Below are 18,618 nucleotides of genomic sequence, written 5' to 3'. Positions count from 1 at the left end.
ACGTGGAAGTAACTGTTTCTAATTGAAGTTAGGTGTCAATGTTATTTTTAATCTGAAACTCATTTGTCAACCTTACGAGAAGACCATAATAGATTTAGTCGTAATTTTAGTCTAGACAAGGATCGTTAAAGCCGTATTCACACATTTAAAGGCTGGTACAGGATTACTTTACGACACGTACCTTAGGGTACGCCTATTTGAAAATATGGCCCATATAAACGGCAGACACAGTAATTTTTAAAATCGTCATTAGACTTTTTGCCTTGCTTTTGCTTTCAATGTTAAAAATGACAAATATCAAGTAAAATATATTAATATCAATAATTTTATTATTACTTTCGTGAGACATACTAAATCAATTTATAAAGCTCATGAATATGAACCTCTAACATGGCTTGAAACTTGTCGAGTTCTTCGTCAAACAGTTACGTGTGTAAGCCGATAACAATAATTATATTTAGTATCAATAACGTTTAAAGCATTACTATGACGCTATAAATACAAAACAGTATTATTAGGTGGAAGTTTTGCGTCACGTAGTACCTTAAATTGACGTCATTAATATTTAACTCGTATGTTTATTTTATAAATAGGACATTTAATTTTATAACTGCGCCTACACGTAATAAGTAATTTTCTTTTAATTGCCATGTAAATACATTGTCATACTTAGTACTTAGTAAATCTGTAATGTAAAACTTAATCGTTGAATGTGTTGCTAAGCGCAAATCTTGAGAACAGCTGAACCGATTTCACTAATGCTTTTTTATGAGTTTGTTATTATTAGGAGAAGGTTTATACGCAAGGAAAAAAAATCCAATGCGATTGATAGAAAGCTATATTGATATTACATGTAAATTTTCCTTGCATTAACTTTATTTTCACCTTTAAAACACTCCAATTTTATTTCTGCAAACTTAAAAATTCGGTTGAATGCTTACATAAATTTTTATCTATCTGCAAGACTAACTTTTACTGTGTTTTTTTAACAGGCCAATAAAAACAAACTGACGATTCCTGACAACTGCAGCTAATTAAAAACGAAAATGGTGGAGTCAATAAAAGTGACATTATTAAAAATAATAAAACACTGGCACAATGCCAGGGACAGTGTCAATAAAGTGTAATTTATAGAGTAATGTGTCTGTGTGTGGTGTCTATGGTCGTGTTCGTTGTCTGTGCCATGTAAAGGAGTTTGGTAGCGATGTGTTCTGTGATGTGGTTGCGGCTGCTGGTGATGCTGGCTGCATGCTGGGCGCAGGAGGGCGAGTGGAGCGAGGATGCTGAAGACCTGGGTAAGACTATTTATCATTATTTACTATCATACATCAGTTCTCTGATGGACGTTGCCTGCCCATTGCCACTTCAACCTCAATATGTATTTAAGTGTTATTTTATGACCTATTTACAGAAATAAATATCATTTATCATTTATCATTTATCATCATTTATCATTTATCATTTATATATTTAAGTGTGGGAGAGCCATGCTTCAGCACGAATGGGCCGGCTCGACCGGAGTGATACTACGGCCTCACAGAAAACCGACGTGAAACAACGCTTGCGTTTTGTTTCGTTGTGTGAGTGAGGTTACCGGAGGCCCAATTACCCCTCTTTCCAATCCCCAATCCCCTAACAACCCTTAAATTTCTAACCCCCAAAAAGCCGGCAACGCACTTGTAACGCCTCTGTTGTTTCAAGTGTCCATGGGCGGCGGCGATTGCTTACCATCAGGTGATACATCTGCTCGTTTACCGGTGTTTCATAAAAAAGAATACATCAGTCCTCCTAACGACGTGGCCTGCTCGTTGCCACTTCAGCCTGCATATTTTGAGAGCTTTGTTCAGCAGTGGACGTCTCACGGCTGATGATGATGATGATGAGTATCATACATATTTCATTTTCGTAAAGACTAATGATTAGTACTGAAACCTTTTAGCTAGACATTTTTCCAGACTCTTCAATAAATTCAATTCAATAACTGAGCCGAAATAACCTCAGAATCGAAACTGCTTCTAATCACTCAGTCAATCAATCTTTAATAAAAAAAATATGATTCAGAATCTTTCTTAGAAAAACTGTCTTAGATAACCTTTTAAATGTCTAGCTGCCGTACTGAGATGATTACTTAAACAATTTTTTTATGATTTTGTTCCGAAAACAATTGCTAAAGACTGAGTTAAGTTATCATTAAATGACTCTCACTATCGCACTAAGAGACATTTCATGATTACTTAAACTATTCCTTAGTAATAATTTTGTTCTGAATACAATTGCTAAGGAGAGTGAAGTAACCATTAAATGATTGAGTACGGTAGTAAGTTAGAATATATCACCAACACACAATTTTATCGCTTCAACATTATTGTTTCCCGACTCAAAGCAGTATAGTCAAAAGCCGAAACGTCAAAAGTCTAATTCTAGTCAACGGATTCCATCAACAATGTTGTAACTCTCTAGTGGATTGTGCAGTCGTTGGCTATCAAACATCAAACAATCCTGGCTAAAGAACAAAAACAAACGCCATCTTGTTATAACAGAATCGAGGGCTAAAAGGGAAAAATTGGTAAATTAAAAACTGCAGAACTAATAAAACAAATATCGTCACTAAGTTAGGTTAAGTTTTATCTACACATCTACAATAAAAACTCTGATTAGAATAAAATTAGAAATATAATATTAAATATGGAAAAAATATCGAATATAAAATTCTGGAGATCATTTCCGTTATATATTTAATTTTTTTATAAATTAACGATTATTGAAATGAGTATTTTATCGCTTTCCATGGCGCACCTCACAGCGAATCGCTGAAGCGATCAAATGAAACAAAATCGAACAAACTCAAGTGGGAATCGCGCTCAACCCATTAAACGCGATTGCTTGTCGAAAATGAAAATGGGGAAATATATTTTCGTTTGTTCGACGGATCGTTGTGCCGTGTTTTTTGTCTGATTTTTATGCAATCCGTCGGGAGCTGCGTTTACACGCAACAAATTGCTCACTTTGATATTTGATTGAGAGCGCTGAACGTAGCGTGTTGGTCCGAGCGTACATAATGGCTACAAAGGAAACTTTTAAACGAATGAATCGCAAAGATGAAGCTTACAAACACAAAGTATAATAGTTCTGGGACACTGGGAACTTTGATTTCACTAGTCCTTCGAGGCCTCTAGACAAGACCCGGAGCTCTCAAGTGGGGACCCTATTTGTTGGCAACAATACTCGTACATACCTCGGCGGCGACGAGATATGCCTAAATGTAAACGAGAGACTTGCTCAAGTTCGATTTCTCGTTTGGATGCCTGCGAAAGAAGCAACAAGAGCGACCCAATTAAAAAGTGTTCATGCATGGGTGGCTCTATTCGACTCCAATTTTATTGGAACGATTAATTTTATTGCGAAAATTTCTGGACAGCGGAACGAATGAAACGAGAGTCGGCTGAGGTGGCCTCAGCGACCTTTTTGTGGCCGCGGAATGGATGGGTTTGTTCAGTACCGAATCTAATCAAAGGGCACATTGCTGAAAAAAGTGCTCGCACCCTCATTGTTACCGTGATGAATGAATTGAAATTTTAATGTAATTGGATATCGGCGATGATCGAGCGCGTCTGATGCCGCTATGTACGACAATAATAAATATCTGCCACTAGATATATTGGCTCGTCAGCCGCGCTTTATTACATTTTTTCTTGCTCGTTTTATTTAGGTCTAATGAAGCGTATGCTCTGACTACAAACGCGAATAATAATATTCATTGCTAGTTAATTGCTATTACAGAACTACAACGAATTACTTGTACAACTAGGGTAATTTGTATGAGCACAAAACCTTATTACGTAATAAATCATTACTACAGTGAGTTGAAGTAAGAAAACACAGCACATGCTCGTTAATGAAAGTGCAAATTATTTGTTAGCGTCATGCTCGCGAGTTCAGGCTGCGGTACACTCGCGCACACTGCTGCTGTCAACCCGATACTCAATGCGCTTGTGTTCGTAACTGTACATGGCTGTGCCACTGTAAACTTACTAACGAGTAATTCGTAGAACCCATAATGTCCGTGTTGACTTTTATTTAGCCCACAGCTAAATATGAAGCAAGCTTGATTTTCGTAGAAAGCAGTGTACTCGGAAATGACGACGAAAATCATATCGCGCTTAAATGGAGTAATTTGAAATTAAATTGTAAAGCAAAGGTTCGAAAAATCCAGATGTATTACGTTAGTATTCTAGGAAGGCAATTTTTTTACTAACTGTGAATGCTAGAGTTCAAGTTGTCGCAATAAACATGTTCTGTGGAGGTATACGTATAACGTGCACATGTGTGGTGAAGTCGACAACAGCGCAGTAGTTGGCGCGTGAGTCGAGTAGGTCAGGCCCGAGGCTCGCGACGTGTCTCCACAATAATTTTATTAATATTACCCCCGGAAGCCTGTCACGCGCGAAACAACCGCTCGTATATCTTCGGAGTCTGCGAAAAAATATGATATATTGAGAGAACGAGAGACGTAAGAGCTTTTCTTAGCATCCCTTCGCGGAGTTTAGCGTCTTTTTAGTGTATTTGAGTACGATGTAGGGTTTTACTACACCTCGAAATATGAGTTAGTAACTCGAAATAACATTAGTAGCTTCTTATATATAATTTTACAAGTTCTCGGCAAAATGAATTTGTAAATTGAATACGAAAGGAAGCATTCAGGTACATTACTAAGAAATGCTAAGAACTCGTCAAGAAAATCTTGAATATTTCCATCGTCTGTTTTTGCTTTATGTATACCGGCACGACAAGAATTGATCAAAGGCCTAATTTCGCTGCACGTGAAATATACCTGTATGGGAATTGAAACCGAAGGGGAATAGATTTAGAACACATTTTAGCTTGCTCTTACTGATATGAACAACTTTAATCACTACATTTCTCGTTCTGCAGCAATAATAATTTTACAAGCTGTGGTTTGGCAATAATTAATATCCGTCTGTATTTATAGCACGTTATTTGTAGAAGTATTTTGTACCCATTCACCTTAGACTAGAGTTTTAGTTATAACTACACATATAAAAAATATGTAAAATGAAATTAATATCGTTGCATTAGTTGATAAGTGATATTTTATTACTTTTAGAAAAATAAAACCATCGAACAATTTCAGTGACAAAAACACTTCTTAAATAATAGTTAGTAATATAATCTGTAAACTTATCTTTAGTTTTATATCATTCACAGTTCAAAACGCATTAGACAGTGAAGTAAAATATTCAGATCGCGTCGTACATTAAACGTGCTCAGATTGGCGAGGGCCATACGTGGCGTGTCGTGACATGCCGCCACCCCTCATCTGGCCACATTCGGCACCGCAGTAATGAGTGCCGCAATTCTTTAGTGCCGTCCAACACGACACAATCTATGCCACCGTTATAGCCCGCCATTATACCACCGAACCACTAATATAATATAATTTATATTTCCGATACATTATGCGTGACATTCTACGTTGAGACTTGAGGCTTTGTCAGAACAGCTTTATTGTGGAATTATTCCAACTCAAACGCGGCGGTGACATCGAAATAAAGGGGCGGGACCGATTTGGAATTTCATTTCTCTGCTCTTATCTTAATGCGCGGAGGCGTCGCGTCTCGTCTTGACTAGCTGGGATTGCTCTTTTTCTTTCGCTTTATTTACATCAAAACTTTTTCAACATTTCTTCAACACATTCCCTTCGAGATAAAAATATTTTATCACTATCAATAAAAAAGTATTTGTATTCTTATGTTCTTTTGCATCTATAATTTTTCTCTTACGTCACATCGACTTGACTTAATGAAATTAACATTTTTGTAAAAACACTTGGCCACGTAACTTCTCACTTACAACGTATTAAGGGGTCAGTAAACTTAATAGGAAACTACTGAAACTCTTTCTCACGTTTTATAGTCCACTTTACCACGAAATTCACTTAGGTAACGATCAACTAAAATAGAGCCGGTACGTAGTAAAGATTGTTTGATAAAAAACATATTACGGTTTTGGCACAATTGTATTATAAATAGCGACAAAGCTCAAGGTTAGTTCCCTTGGTAAGGGCTATTCTACATAATTTGTCTAGGGCATAAAAAAGTTACGCAACATACATATCGGGGGCACAATACCTCTTGGGTCTTCAAGCAAATTGATACCCAACTGGCACCGCGAGACCAAGTAATCCGTCTTTATTAGGGTAGTCTTCGCACTGAGTAAATTGAAAATTCCTTCTAAGTATGACTGATGGTGTACATTACTTGGCCCCAACACGTTGACAGTTTTTCCTCAAAGAAAAGAAGATTATTTCATGCGGTGTGGAAACGGAGCGTTTTAATATTGCGTCTATTTATATTCATGGGCTCTTTATCGCCTCGAGAAAGGGAAGCCAGGAATCGTAACGATGTAAGTACAGAATAACAGTGATATTCACTTAAGCATTCTTTTTCTTGGAGTTATACGGAGGCGGGGCTTGTTACCCGAGTCGGGAGCGCGGGCCATGAATGTTTTGTGTCGACGATTTGGGGTGCTGGAATTAGCTTTCGTCTACTGCGCTGTTTGGAGGTATGCATGCATTTTAATCTAACGAGTATCTTGACTGGTTGAAGCAAGCTTGTACGAGTACAAACACAATCTCGTTGATATTGTCTAACAGACGATGAGTATTTTCACTCAGTAAAGCCATTGAACAAAACAAAAATGTGAATAAAATTATGGTTTTCACGAAAAAGGATTTTCGTGATAAGTTCACTTCGTTCACGGCTCGTAACTTGTATTAAATTAACAAAACGGAAGAGGTTGTATGTATGAGAAAATTCTTGGTGCAATTTACGGCGCTTATAGCATAATTATGGCACAGGAGGGCCGACTATTGAGGGGTACAGAGAGGCTTAAGACTACTATAACATGTAATAACGTGTTCACTATGAACATGTTGGCACCACTATTCAGGGTACGAAGGGTGCAGGGATAATGAAAGAAATAATGAGGATCAGAAGCTAAAAGGAGTAATATGCGACCCTCTATAACAGCTAGATTTAAAATTAATTAAATTTTAACTAAGATGTCTAGGGTAGGTAAGGAGCCATTGCGTTTGATTAATTGATTGGTACCATCATACCGTCCTTGGAGCGATAGCTATGGTCTTCTAATTAAATACTTAGTAAAGATATATTTGGCAACTGCGTGCCAATTAAGTGTGGAATCGGCCGGCTCGACCGGAGTGATACCACGGCCTCACAGAAAACTGACGTGAAACAACGCTTGCATTGTGTGAGTGAGGTTATCGGATTCCTAATTACCCCATTTCCAATCTGAAGATTCCCCAACAACCCTTAAATTCCTAACTGGCAACGCACTTGTAACGCCTCTGGTGTTTTGGGTGTCCATGGGCGGCGGCGATTGCTTACCATCAGGTGATCCGCCTGCTCATTTACCGGCTTATACCATAAAAAAATCAATTCACATTATGATCTTTGAATACCAACTCTGATTGAAACTCATTAAGGAAGTAAACTACAGTTTAACACACAATCATAGAAAAATGAAGCAATTGAGTAGAAAAATGATATACATTCGTAAACTGTCATACTTTGAAATCGCAGTTTATTCACTAAATCATATAAACCTGACAAACAACATAGACATTTGCTAAATGGATGGATTAAAAACTTTTCGTCAGTCACTCGTATGTCTGCATGGCTCATCCAGCATTTTTATTTCGGGAATTCTCGTTGCCCGAGCCCGTAGTTCTTTTTGCCAATCCATTTTTTATTCGGACGAACAGAAAATTAGAGATTTTTCCCCTATTTTCGTGAAGTTCACAATGTTCAGTTAATTTATTTGAAGTTAGTTCATTGTGACAGTCATTTAATAAATTGGTACGTTCACAATGGGTTATTTGTACCTGTCTGCAAAGGTAAACATGTATAGCTATGAGTACAGTTTAGAGTAAAATGACGCAAAATTTGTCTTTGTGTGTTGTAGTGAAATTGTAGAAATCATTTATTTTTTTTATATTGATTATTAAGATCTAGATATTTATAGTCGGGAAATCTGTTTTGTATAATTAACTGTTATCTTTATTATTCAAAAATGAACTTTATGTTTGATACCTAAAATCTAAATATACATGGCCATTATTCACGATTAACTATTAATACTATATTCTGTGTTCATTGTTACAGTGTCGACGGTGGATGTGGACGCGGTGCTGGGTCGCACGGCGTCTCTCCCCTGTGACGTCACACCCGACACTAATGAAGACAGGGTCTATATGGTGCTGTGGTTCCGAGCTGGAAAGGCCACCGGCGGAAAACCTATATACAGGTATTAAATAAAGCAATTATAATAATAATATGATCGAAGAGCTTAGTATAAGTTAGTTTTACGTTTAGCGACATCGAAACGAGAGCGCGTTCGGCGATCTGATTGGTTGGTTCATTCGCACCGGCCAATCAAAGCGTCAAACGCGCCTCGTTTTGTTTTCGTTCAATGTAAAGCAATGCCTAAAAAATCTGCGAATGAACTATCCTCGTATATAAATACAAACACATATGTACTATTATGTCACTCTATAATTATTAAAACATAAAGTTTGTAATACTAACTAAAATACAAACACACGTTACCGTTTAACTCAAACGATTACTCATTTCGCTCGTAGCGCTACGCGGCTACGAGCATCGCTACGAAGTGCTACGTAGTTCGTAGCTTCATTGCTACGTGTTATCCGTATTAATTTGATGTTGATTAATTATTATTGTTGAACTAATCATAGTATGCAAATAATAATTATTGTTATTGTGATTATATTAGCAATTACAACGCTGTGTTAGCATTGGGTATTTTAGTGTCATCATCAGAATATTACAATTTAAGTTACAAAGCAATTTCCTGTTATGTCCTCAATTTCTATTAGGATTTATTTTGTTATATTGATGTTATTACAAGAGTTTGATTTAGTTATAAACAATAGTTCTTATTTTCATCCATGTTAAGTTTTTTTCAACATCGAACAAAAGTGGACCCTTTAAAATATTGCTCTTTTGAATCGTTGAAGTTGAATTACAAAAGAGGTGTTCGAAACGAGAATGAACGGAGACATCGATAGAAGGCTCCCGAGCGGACATACGTCAGCCAAATTGGCGACGTATTGAAAAAGGACAAATTAAAAGTACTCGCAACTGGCGAACATGAATGAAGAGATTGATGAATGGGAAATAAACGAAAGGAGTCTGCCAGGATTGGTATTTAGATGTTTATGAGTATGTTCTGTGATTAGAAATAAGCATTTATAGGCACAGTTACTACTTACCATCAGGTGAGCCGTGTACTTTCTTGCCACCGTCGTGGAATAAAAAAATAAGCAATGAATCCTAAGTTTACTATTATAATATGGCTAACAAGCGAAAAAAAATACTTTCATATATGAATAAAGTCTCGCATATTACTCTTAAGAGGTAAAAGACGTGTACATAATCATCTACCTTTCTCACCAATTTTTAACCCATTTCAAAAACAGAGGAGATTTTTTTATCATTATTAAATCTAGTTCTTACTACCACACTATTTTTATATCTCTAGCCTAGCATAAATTAATTGCCTACAGAACAGTGGTAGTGGCACAACGCCTGCGACGTGAGATAAGCCTGTCAATCCAAGACATCAATCATCCTTTGACAAATTTATGTGATTCCACGCCAGATCTTGAACATTGACAGCACTCACTACATAGATTGCACGTATCGCTATATATAAAATATATTATATTTCAGCGAAGAGCGCGACCAGAATATTTTATTTTAAAAAAGTGAGAAAACTTTAGAGAAATGATAATATTGGACTTTTTATGCTGCAGGAGTATACTAAAGTACATTTATAGAACAATCTATTTTTGTTGTAATATCTTATTTGTTACAAGAGTGTTTATATAGTTTTGATGAAATGACAGAGGTATGTAAGATTTGTAGCTATTGGCGTTCCTTTGTCTCTGTGTACCACCATGAGAGACAGGCGTGACGTTTTGGATGTATTTATACAGTGTATACGTGTAATTACAAAAAGTCGGAAACCATTCTAAATAAGTACACATTATTATTGAAAAGTTCACCCAACTGGTAACTGAAATCAAAGCCTCGTTCTCGACAGTCATAGTCAAAGATACAAAATCTTGCATACTGAGTTTATTTAATATGTATTCACTCCTCTTACATTAACATATTTAGCACAGAACCTCCTCTTAATAAAATCTCCTGGAATAAGAAAAGCTGTAGTGTATAACATAGGCACCAAGTTGCGTTACCTAAGTATAATATAGGTACATAGGCAACACGTTACTTTGCCTAAGTATATACTTAATCTGATGCTCAACAGAATCATGTTCACATTTCCGTTATGAGATAGCTCGCGATCTCATTTTAGTATCCACACGTAAAAGATTCCGCCATCTTAATACTTTGCACTATTTTCACATGAGTTAGCGTTAAAGCATATTTTTTTCTTTACATTAAAATATTTATCTGGCTACTGTTCATATAAGTATATATTGTAATATTTATTGTATGTATAACATGTTAAGTATCGATATAATTATAAATTGATTTATGTTATAATATTTCAACACAAGCTTGTTGTTACACCTACTGTTGTCTCTCTGCATGACCCCAAGGTTGACTGGTAGAGAATGCCAAATTGGCATTAAGTTCACCTTTGTATAATGTACATAAAGTCTAAGTCTAGTGAATACAAAAAATAATAAGATGAATTAAGTGTGTGAATACATCATTTATGTCCAGCACTGGTCGTCTTGTGGCTGATATATTCACATGGACAGACCATAAGCGACCACTGCTGACCAAAGGTCTCTTCTCACACGGACAAGGTTTGAACATTAACCCGTCGGGCGTTTGACTTTGGAAAATGTACTATCTTTTGCGCCGACGGTGACGCATAATGCAAAATCAATTACAAATTATAACGCCAGGTTTCCTCACAATGTTTTCATTCACTGTTTGTCAGTGGTGTCTAAATAATCATAAAAATTACGTTTAACTCGGAAATAGTTTCATTGGTACTTGCTGTTGGTAGGTTTCGAAGCTTCGCCTTCATGCATTAGGTTTTCTTTTTTTCCTTGTAACAGTTATTATTAGTCATTATTTTCTAAATAATAAAATAAACATTTCATGTATAATATTTTTCACGTTCGAGCTCTTATCAAACAATACATACATACGTCGTACGCACAGCCCTCGTAATACTTCACATCCACAAAAATACAATTACAACCCGAAACGAATTAATGCAAAAAAGGATCGATTGAAAAAAAGAAAGCAACCCGTCAGAAACAATTGGATCATGAATAAATAAAGGAAAAAAGAAAAATCTTGTGCGGAAAACAAAAGGGTGGTTTCCAAGATTGTGTTACAGGTTTCTGAAGCAAATACACATTTTCACTAATGTTGAGGTAAATATGAAATATGAGTGGGAAGACAAAAATTGTGGATTGATTTACTGTAGCCGTCGGTAGCCGGATCTGTGGGAGATAGGGACTTCCGTGCCACAGATATACGTTACAAAGCCAGGGCTGTGTCGTGACGAAAAATGTGTACAACGTTGATATATTTTTTCGAGGTTTTATTGAAAGGTACTTTATAATTGTGTTGCTTTTAATAATGGATGTTAACGATATTCAATAAAATTAATTGGATATCGTTTTACGATTTTAATGAGTTTGTTGCACCAAACTTGTTGTATATTTTTTACTCTAAATGCGAAATGAGCAATTTTAAGAGCTTATGTGAATTTAATTTACACATTTTGATCTTAAACAAGTTAATAATAATAATAAAGGCGATTGCTTACCATCAGGTGACTTGTTTCCTGGTTTTACTGGCTTATTCCATAAAAAAGTATATTGCAAGATGGTTCAATCAATTAGACTGTATTGTAAAGATCAAATAACTAGAATATTCATAAGAAATCTTTGCACTCTTGGGAATCTGAGCCATACCATTACAATAAAATAAATATCAGCCAAAACTCCAAACAGACATCCCTACAACTTACACGAGTGACCGACTGATACGATTGGAATTTGAATCAATCCAATTCCGTCCATATTTTAGTTGGACTTGAGTTCATTATCGAACGAACACAGTTGAAGTGGATTGAAATATCCGATCGAGATCACGTTAGAAACGGACCAGGTAGTATTCATATTTAATGAAGTTGTACGTTTGTCATACAAAGATATCCGCATTGTTACTCATTAATAAGTCAGTTCTGGTTTTTGATTACAATGACAGAACAATGTAATATATGCCTTATGACTACGGTAACAGAGAATACATTAATCATGACCTTACTCTTGAAACCAATCTCAACGTCAATGCAATTTAACAATGTCAATCAAATAAAATCTTAACAATAAAATTATTCAATAGCAAAACTATACATCCGAATCATAGCTGTTAAAATAGCATTCAGAGTACGGTTTATAAAGCCACACTCAATACTATTGAGTACATTCAAAATCCAAGCAATACGGATGCAATGGGCGCTAGATTGTTGCAACTCAAGAGTATGAAATTTCCCAATATTAATGTTGATCAATCGGAGTTGGATTCAAGAGTAAGCCCATTGAACTTTTTTAACTGCATCTCCTGCTAAACAATTTTATGTCAAGGTCTTTAATCCAGCAGTAGGCGGTCACGTACTATTGATAGGGCAGTTATTTCTGATTGTTTTACCGCCACAATCAGAGTCATTTAATGGTTACTTAACCCAGTCCTTAGCAGTTGTTTTGAAACAAAATTGTTACTAAGGAATATTATAAGTAATCATTGAATGTCTCTGAGTACGGCAGTCATCTAATTACCACAAGAGTTTTAAATCTGGAAAACTTAACAAACCTAACCCCCAAAAGGCTTACATCGCACTTGTAATACCTCTGGTATTTCGGGTGTCCTTAGGCGGCGCTAATTGCTTACCGTCAGATAATGCATCTACCATAAAAAAATATATATATCCACATCTACAAAACATTTTAAAAAGTACTTTCTCGAATTATTATTTGCCATACATTTTTATTTTCCAATTGCTGAGTGCATACTTAGTTCTACAAACTGGGCTCTTTGAAAATATCGCATCGAGCGTTTGACCGTTTGGCTCCGACACCTAGGCTTTCCTCAATTTTTCTAGGTCATTCAGTGACCTCGTTCTGCAAACACTCTCCCTGTAGTCTTAGCTACGTTTTCGATTTAATTTCATACTGTTTACTACAACTAAATCTAGTTTTGTTATTACCTATGTTTTTGGAAAATTATGTTATTATCTGTAAAATTATCACATAAAGCTTAGACTACTATTTTGTGCAAAACCTATATAATTTGTTTCTAACTACATTACGATTTTTCTTGAATACAAAATCCATTGCAGTCATAGAAGTGTATTAACATCATCGCGCAATGCCGGCTTACATTTTTTTGCTACAGTTGATCCATATCAAATTAATAACACTTCAAAAAAATCACATCCTCAAAACACTTAAGATAATTGCTTTTCAACGCAACCCTGTCTCATGACACAACCGTCCAAGACAAGCAATTACCACAGAGTAGTTTCAGGACAGAGACTACACACATCAAACTAGGCTACACACCCGACCGTACCTCGCTGGCTCGTCATTAATCACTCGCGTCGTTTAGCTCTATTATTAGGGTAACTGCCGACGGCTTTTAAATATCCACCTTGCGATACTATAAACCATCCATGTCAGGGCGATAACTGGCAGAATTGAACCGTTTTCGTGAACAAATACCCTTCCGAATGAAGTGAACAAACGCTTCTATATCTTGTTAATTTGTTCAGACGTTTTCAATCGTGTGACCTTGATTTTTTTCGAGGGTTCGATTTCTTTTGTTGTGGCTTATTTTATTTTATTTCAAGGATTCGAACACTCAAGGTGAGGTGACCTTGGCAATCACGGGGTTTTCCTTAATAGAAGTTGAAGTAGAAACGTACTTATAACAACTTTTACTTGTTGTATGAAAGAACCATGTGGATAATAACACTGACATAACCTGCAACGCATTTAAAACGTATAATTTCTGTATATATAAAACTCTTCCTTTACCTATCTAACCCAATCCTCGATTCTCCAACAACCCTTAAATTTTAACCCCTAAAAGGCCGGCAACGCACTTGTAACGCCTCTGGTGTTTCGGGTGTCCATGGGCGGCAGCGATTGTTTACCATCAGGTGATCCGTCTGCTCGTTTACCGGCTTAAACCATTAAAAAGTAAGAACATCTGTTACAACACCAAAAATTACACCTGGGTTGCTGACAGAGGAAAAGCAGTCCGTATTCCTCGTTACATTGCCACGTCGAATCGCAATACCGATTCTTTATCCGAAAAATAGACCGCCCCAAACATTGCCGCTCATTGAATCGGTAAGCGAAAAAGTAGGCGCGGTTTCTGACCCTTTTATTTTAACCTTAAATAGCCCTGAAGATATAATTACCGATAACGATAATTAAAGTGCGTAAATAATTAAACTTTCGTATTATACGTCGCTTACATAAATTATCAATTTTAGTTAGGGATTTTATAGTAGTTACATCATTCGGTGATGTCATAGAAATCAAAATACGTACAATATTAGGCTAAGTCGTTTATTTATTGAGGACTCTGTCGTCAATTTTCTTTGAAATACTCCTTTTAATTATTTTTAAGTGGTGAATGTAATTGCATTCTGTATTCTCCATTACTCACTCTCGTTACTCTTTTTTTTTGGGTCTATCATAATAACTATATCATCCACCCACAATTTGCTATTACTGAGAAATGGTCGGAAAACCGAAAAAAGCCAAGTAATACTTTGCCCGACCCCCCTTGTCCAGTAGTTGCACTTGCGACCAACAAGGCAGTCCAGATAACTTAATATAATATTTTCTACGTTACAAAACAAAAAAATCACAGAGTATAAAAATACCTGTTCTCGTTACAAATACTTTTAAGGCTGTGCACATTGACACAGCTCCATCGTACCCTCTAGAGAATTACTTCCCGCGCTCCAGTTGTCTAGAAGTGGCACATCAAAGAGGTCAGTGATGGGCGATGATTTTAATCCTCCTGAAGAGGCCGGCCAGTGAGGGAAGGAACAATATTGTTCCTCTACGATATCTGGTACTTATATGTGTATGTTATAACTGGTGTAACTATGTCGGGCAGGGATGAAAATAACTTTCTCTATATATAGGGTTGGTATGTGGTGTGTTCTATTTTTTCCTTCAGATTGTTTACTATTTTTAGAAATGGGTCTTTGTAAATATTATTTGTTTGCTAGTTATGTGTTTAGTATCTATGTAGTTAGTTAAGATGAATCAAAGATCGAATCGACTCTTTAGGAATGCGTTTGTGTAGTAAAGCTAACGTTCAAGCCTCATATTCTCAAGTGCAAATTTTAAACTTACTTTGTACGAGATTCTTACCGTACCGTAAGAATTTTATTGTTATTTAGGGAAAAAAGAAAAAAGAGTAAAGTTCCCTAAGAAAAAGAGCATCCTAAGACCAGGCAAGGTGATCGTCTCTGGCGGGCATTCTGCCCAACTGCTGTTCGTTGGGATTTTCTATCCATGTTTATTCGCATGTAAACTTCACATGTGCGATGTAGGATTTATGACGTCATCCATTGATTTGTTTGTCGATCGTCTATGTGCGACTTCTGTCATCTGTTACTTGTCATGTGTCACCACAGTTAAAAACACTGTACAGTAGTACATAGATATCGAAATAGTAATTTAATTGTACTAACGCATAGATACTACTGCCACCAGTCAGCAACAATAGGAACTAACCCGTTGGTCAAAGAGAATATAACTGCTGTTGATTGTTTAATTTTATTATAGTCTATGATTGCCCTTTATTGCTAGAATATAATATTGTCTATGTATGAATCTTCATTTTCATTCTTTCTGCGCGTCCATTAATAAAAAACGGTTTTAATTATTATTCTTTGCTTTGAATTGGACACAAATTCATGCAAATTCAAAATATATTTTCATACACAAGAACCAAGACAGCAGTTATTCAGCATTGTAGGGGCTTAAAAAGGCTGTATCGATTAATGCCTCCCATTCATCACTATATGTAAATATTAGGCCTTCTTTCAGCCCTTCACCGTTAGCCTTGGAAGCTCCAGGTCAAGGATCCCTATACAAGTTAAACCATTGAACAGACTCCTTTATCCAGCTTTAATTTATTATCGCCTTTCGCAAGTACACAGCGATCGAATAAATAAGTCCGATAAATAGGTTGTGATCATGCATAAATGCAAACTGATATGATTAAACGATGACTGTACAAACAGAATTTATAATCGTAACTGAGGCACGTGATCGATGAAGAGGTGGGTAGTCGTGTTTTTATACACTCCGATAGGTGTTCTAATATAAAAAAAAATATTATTTAATTCAAAGAGGTAAGGGTCAAATACTTGATAGATCCAGGAAATCTTGGTCTGTCACGTTTGTTGTACCGTAAGAAAAAACTAATTTATCAGTAACGTACACATAAAATAAATAAGAAACGGCTGCACAGTTGGTGCGGTAACTGTGCAACTGTCTGCCGTGCCACGTGTAGCACGTTCGATTCCCGCACATAGCAACTCTTAGTGTAATCAACAAATTGTTGTTCAGGAGAAAATCCTAGTGTATATAAAAGTTTAAAAAAAACGTCTTATAAAAAATTATGACCGAGATATGCTTACGTTGACTTTGAACTTTTAAACTACCAACTGATAATATCGTAATCAAAACCCAAATAAAAAAGACCAAAGGAACTTAAGAGCAGCAACAGTTGCACTTAAAAACAAAAATATAAAAGAAAAATCTCAAAAGAAATCCACGTTCCACCCATACACACAACAAACACGGTTCATTCTTCAACGTAACATTTTCAACAAACAGTTACCGCATCAAGTTAGTTGGCCGTTAACTGATAAGTTAGCGTGCAACCCACAGTTTATTTGCATCTGGTATTTACTAGCTGGTTAAGGTTAACAAGTTCTTACAAGTAACGTTAACTACACGTCGTAAAGGGAATGAGCATGCTGTAAGCTTAGTCTAGAGATAGCGTTAAATAAAATGGGTGAACTTTTACTGAGCTGCAAAAGAATTTCGAATGAATATTTTTGTAGTAAACACGTACATACATAATAATTATTCATTAAACACAAACTTGATTTTTTAACCGACTTCAAAAATAAGGGGCTTAATTTCACCTGTATGTATGTATGAATGTTTGTGCGCGATTATCTCACGTTTGGCTAAAACGATTTTGATGTTGTTTTCAGCAAAATATTGTTACAAAAATATTTTGAACCCAAATATATCTCTGTATCTAAGTTAAAGATTTTGTTCATAATTTCCATTATCCGACAATTACAATTGTCTCTTAACAACAACATTACACTTAAAATCTTTACTTATAAAGAGAATCTTAATATTTATATACATTTAGATAATAGCCCAAACAAGTAAGGAAACTTCGTTAACAAGTACTCAAGGATAATCGGTGAAAAACACAAAACCAGTGTCTAGCCGAAGCTAACGCCGAGCCTAACCTTTTAACTTAACGATGGTGGTAAGTGGATAAATTGTAAGTATTGAGCAAGCTAAGTAACATCCTGTAGCTGTTTGAAAGGTCTGTAGTTATCTGTATAACGGCGGGGTGATTGGCATAATCACTGCGTCGATTTACCTTGTGGCTTCAAAATTAGTAGGGTTAATTTGCTTTTTTTAACCGGTTTGAAAAAAAGAGGTTCTGTGTGTATTTATTTAGGTATATGAATGTTTGTGAGTCATTATCTCGCGTTTGGCTAAACTGAGTTTGATGAAGTTTACAGCATAGTATTTTTCAGACTTAGGAGAAGGGTTCAGGTATATGACTTGATTTAAAATGGAGATGCGGACGTTTTTTATTACTTAGTTTAATAAATGGATTTTAACCCCTTCTTGACGTCTAATCGATCTGATATTTGAATTATCTGATATCTGATAACTGAAATTAATTAATCTTGATGACCATAAACCCATTGAAACATAAAAATTGTATATTGTTTTTCATAATCAGAATCATTGATCTAATCGACAATTCATTACCCGTCCTTGTCCTATCAATTACATGTTAATAAAACTTACATACAGTGCCTAGAAACATCAGTTTCAACAAGGAAAGTACGAGTATATTAAGGAGCTAAGTAATAAGTTTTAATTATTCATTACTTGGACTTATAAATGTTTAATTATGCATTTCCTTAGCTTGACTTTTCAAAGTTAGTCCTGTGACAAGTCGAGTGGTACTGCAGTGTTTGCAGACATTTTAGCCGTAATAATACCGGATTAGGGAATTGGGATTTATTATTTAGTTTTGTTACCGATGTGAAAACAATATTTTAAATTGACTGCTTTTTTTGAAGGGGGAAAATCATTCACTTCTCCCGCCTTGGGCGATGACGAGTGTCTGACTCTTACTGGCTAAAGACTACCCGTTTCTACTACTGCTTTTCGAGCCAGAACCCCGCTAAACCCGCTAGGTA

At 35.9% G+C, this 18,618-nt stretch overlaps 1 protein-coding gene across 5 annotated transcripts in view; it reads left to right on the top strand.

Annotated features, from left to right (window-relative positions):
- The window catches only part of LOC118275465 (hemicentin-1), an 84,964-nt gene that overhangs the window by 17,800 nt on the left and 48,546 nt on the right, over positions 1–18,618 (top strand). For all 5 annotated transcript variants that reach the window (XM_035593442.2, XM_035593440.2, XM_035593439.2 and 2 more), the window contains exons 2-3: positions 993–1,295; positions 8,205–8,346. In XM_035593442.2, coding sequence (XP_035449335.2) covers positions 1,205–1,295; positions 8,205–8,346 — 233 coding nt within the window. In that variant the 5' untranslated portion in view covers positions 993–1,204. The remainder of the gene's footprint in view (positions 1–992; positions 1,296–8,204; positions 8,347–18,618) is intronic.

Source organism: Spodoptera frugiperda, chromosome 8, assembly GCF_023101765.2.
Source record: "Spodoptera frugiperda isolate SF20-4 chromosome 8, AGI-APGP_CSIRO_Sfru_2.0, whole genome shotgun sequence".
NCBI classification, from domain to species: domain Eukaryota; kingdom Metazoa; phylum Arthropoda; class Insecta; order Lepidoptera; family Noctuidae; genus Spodoptera; species Spodoptera frugiperda.
The sequence above is the reverse complement of the archived record's forward strand: the minus strand, read 5'-3'. Positions and strand labels throughout refer to the sequence as shown.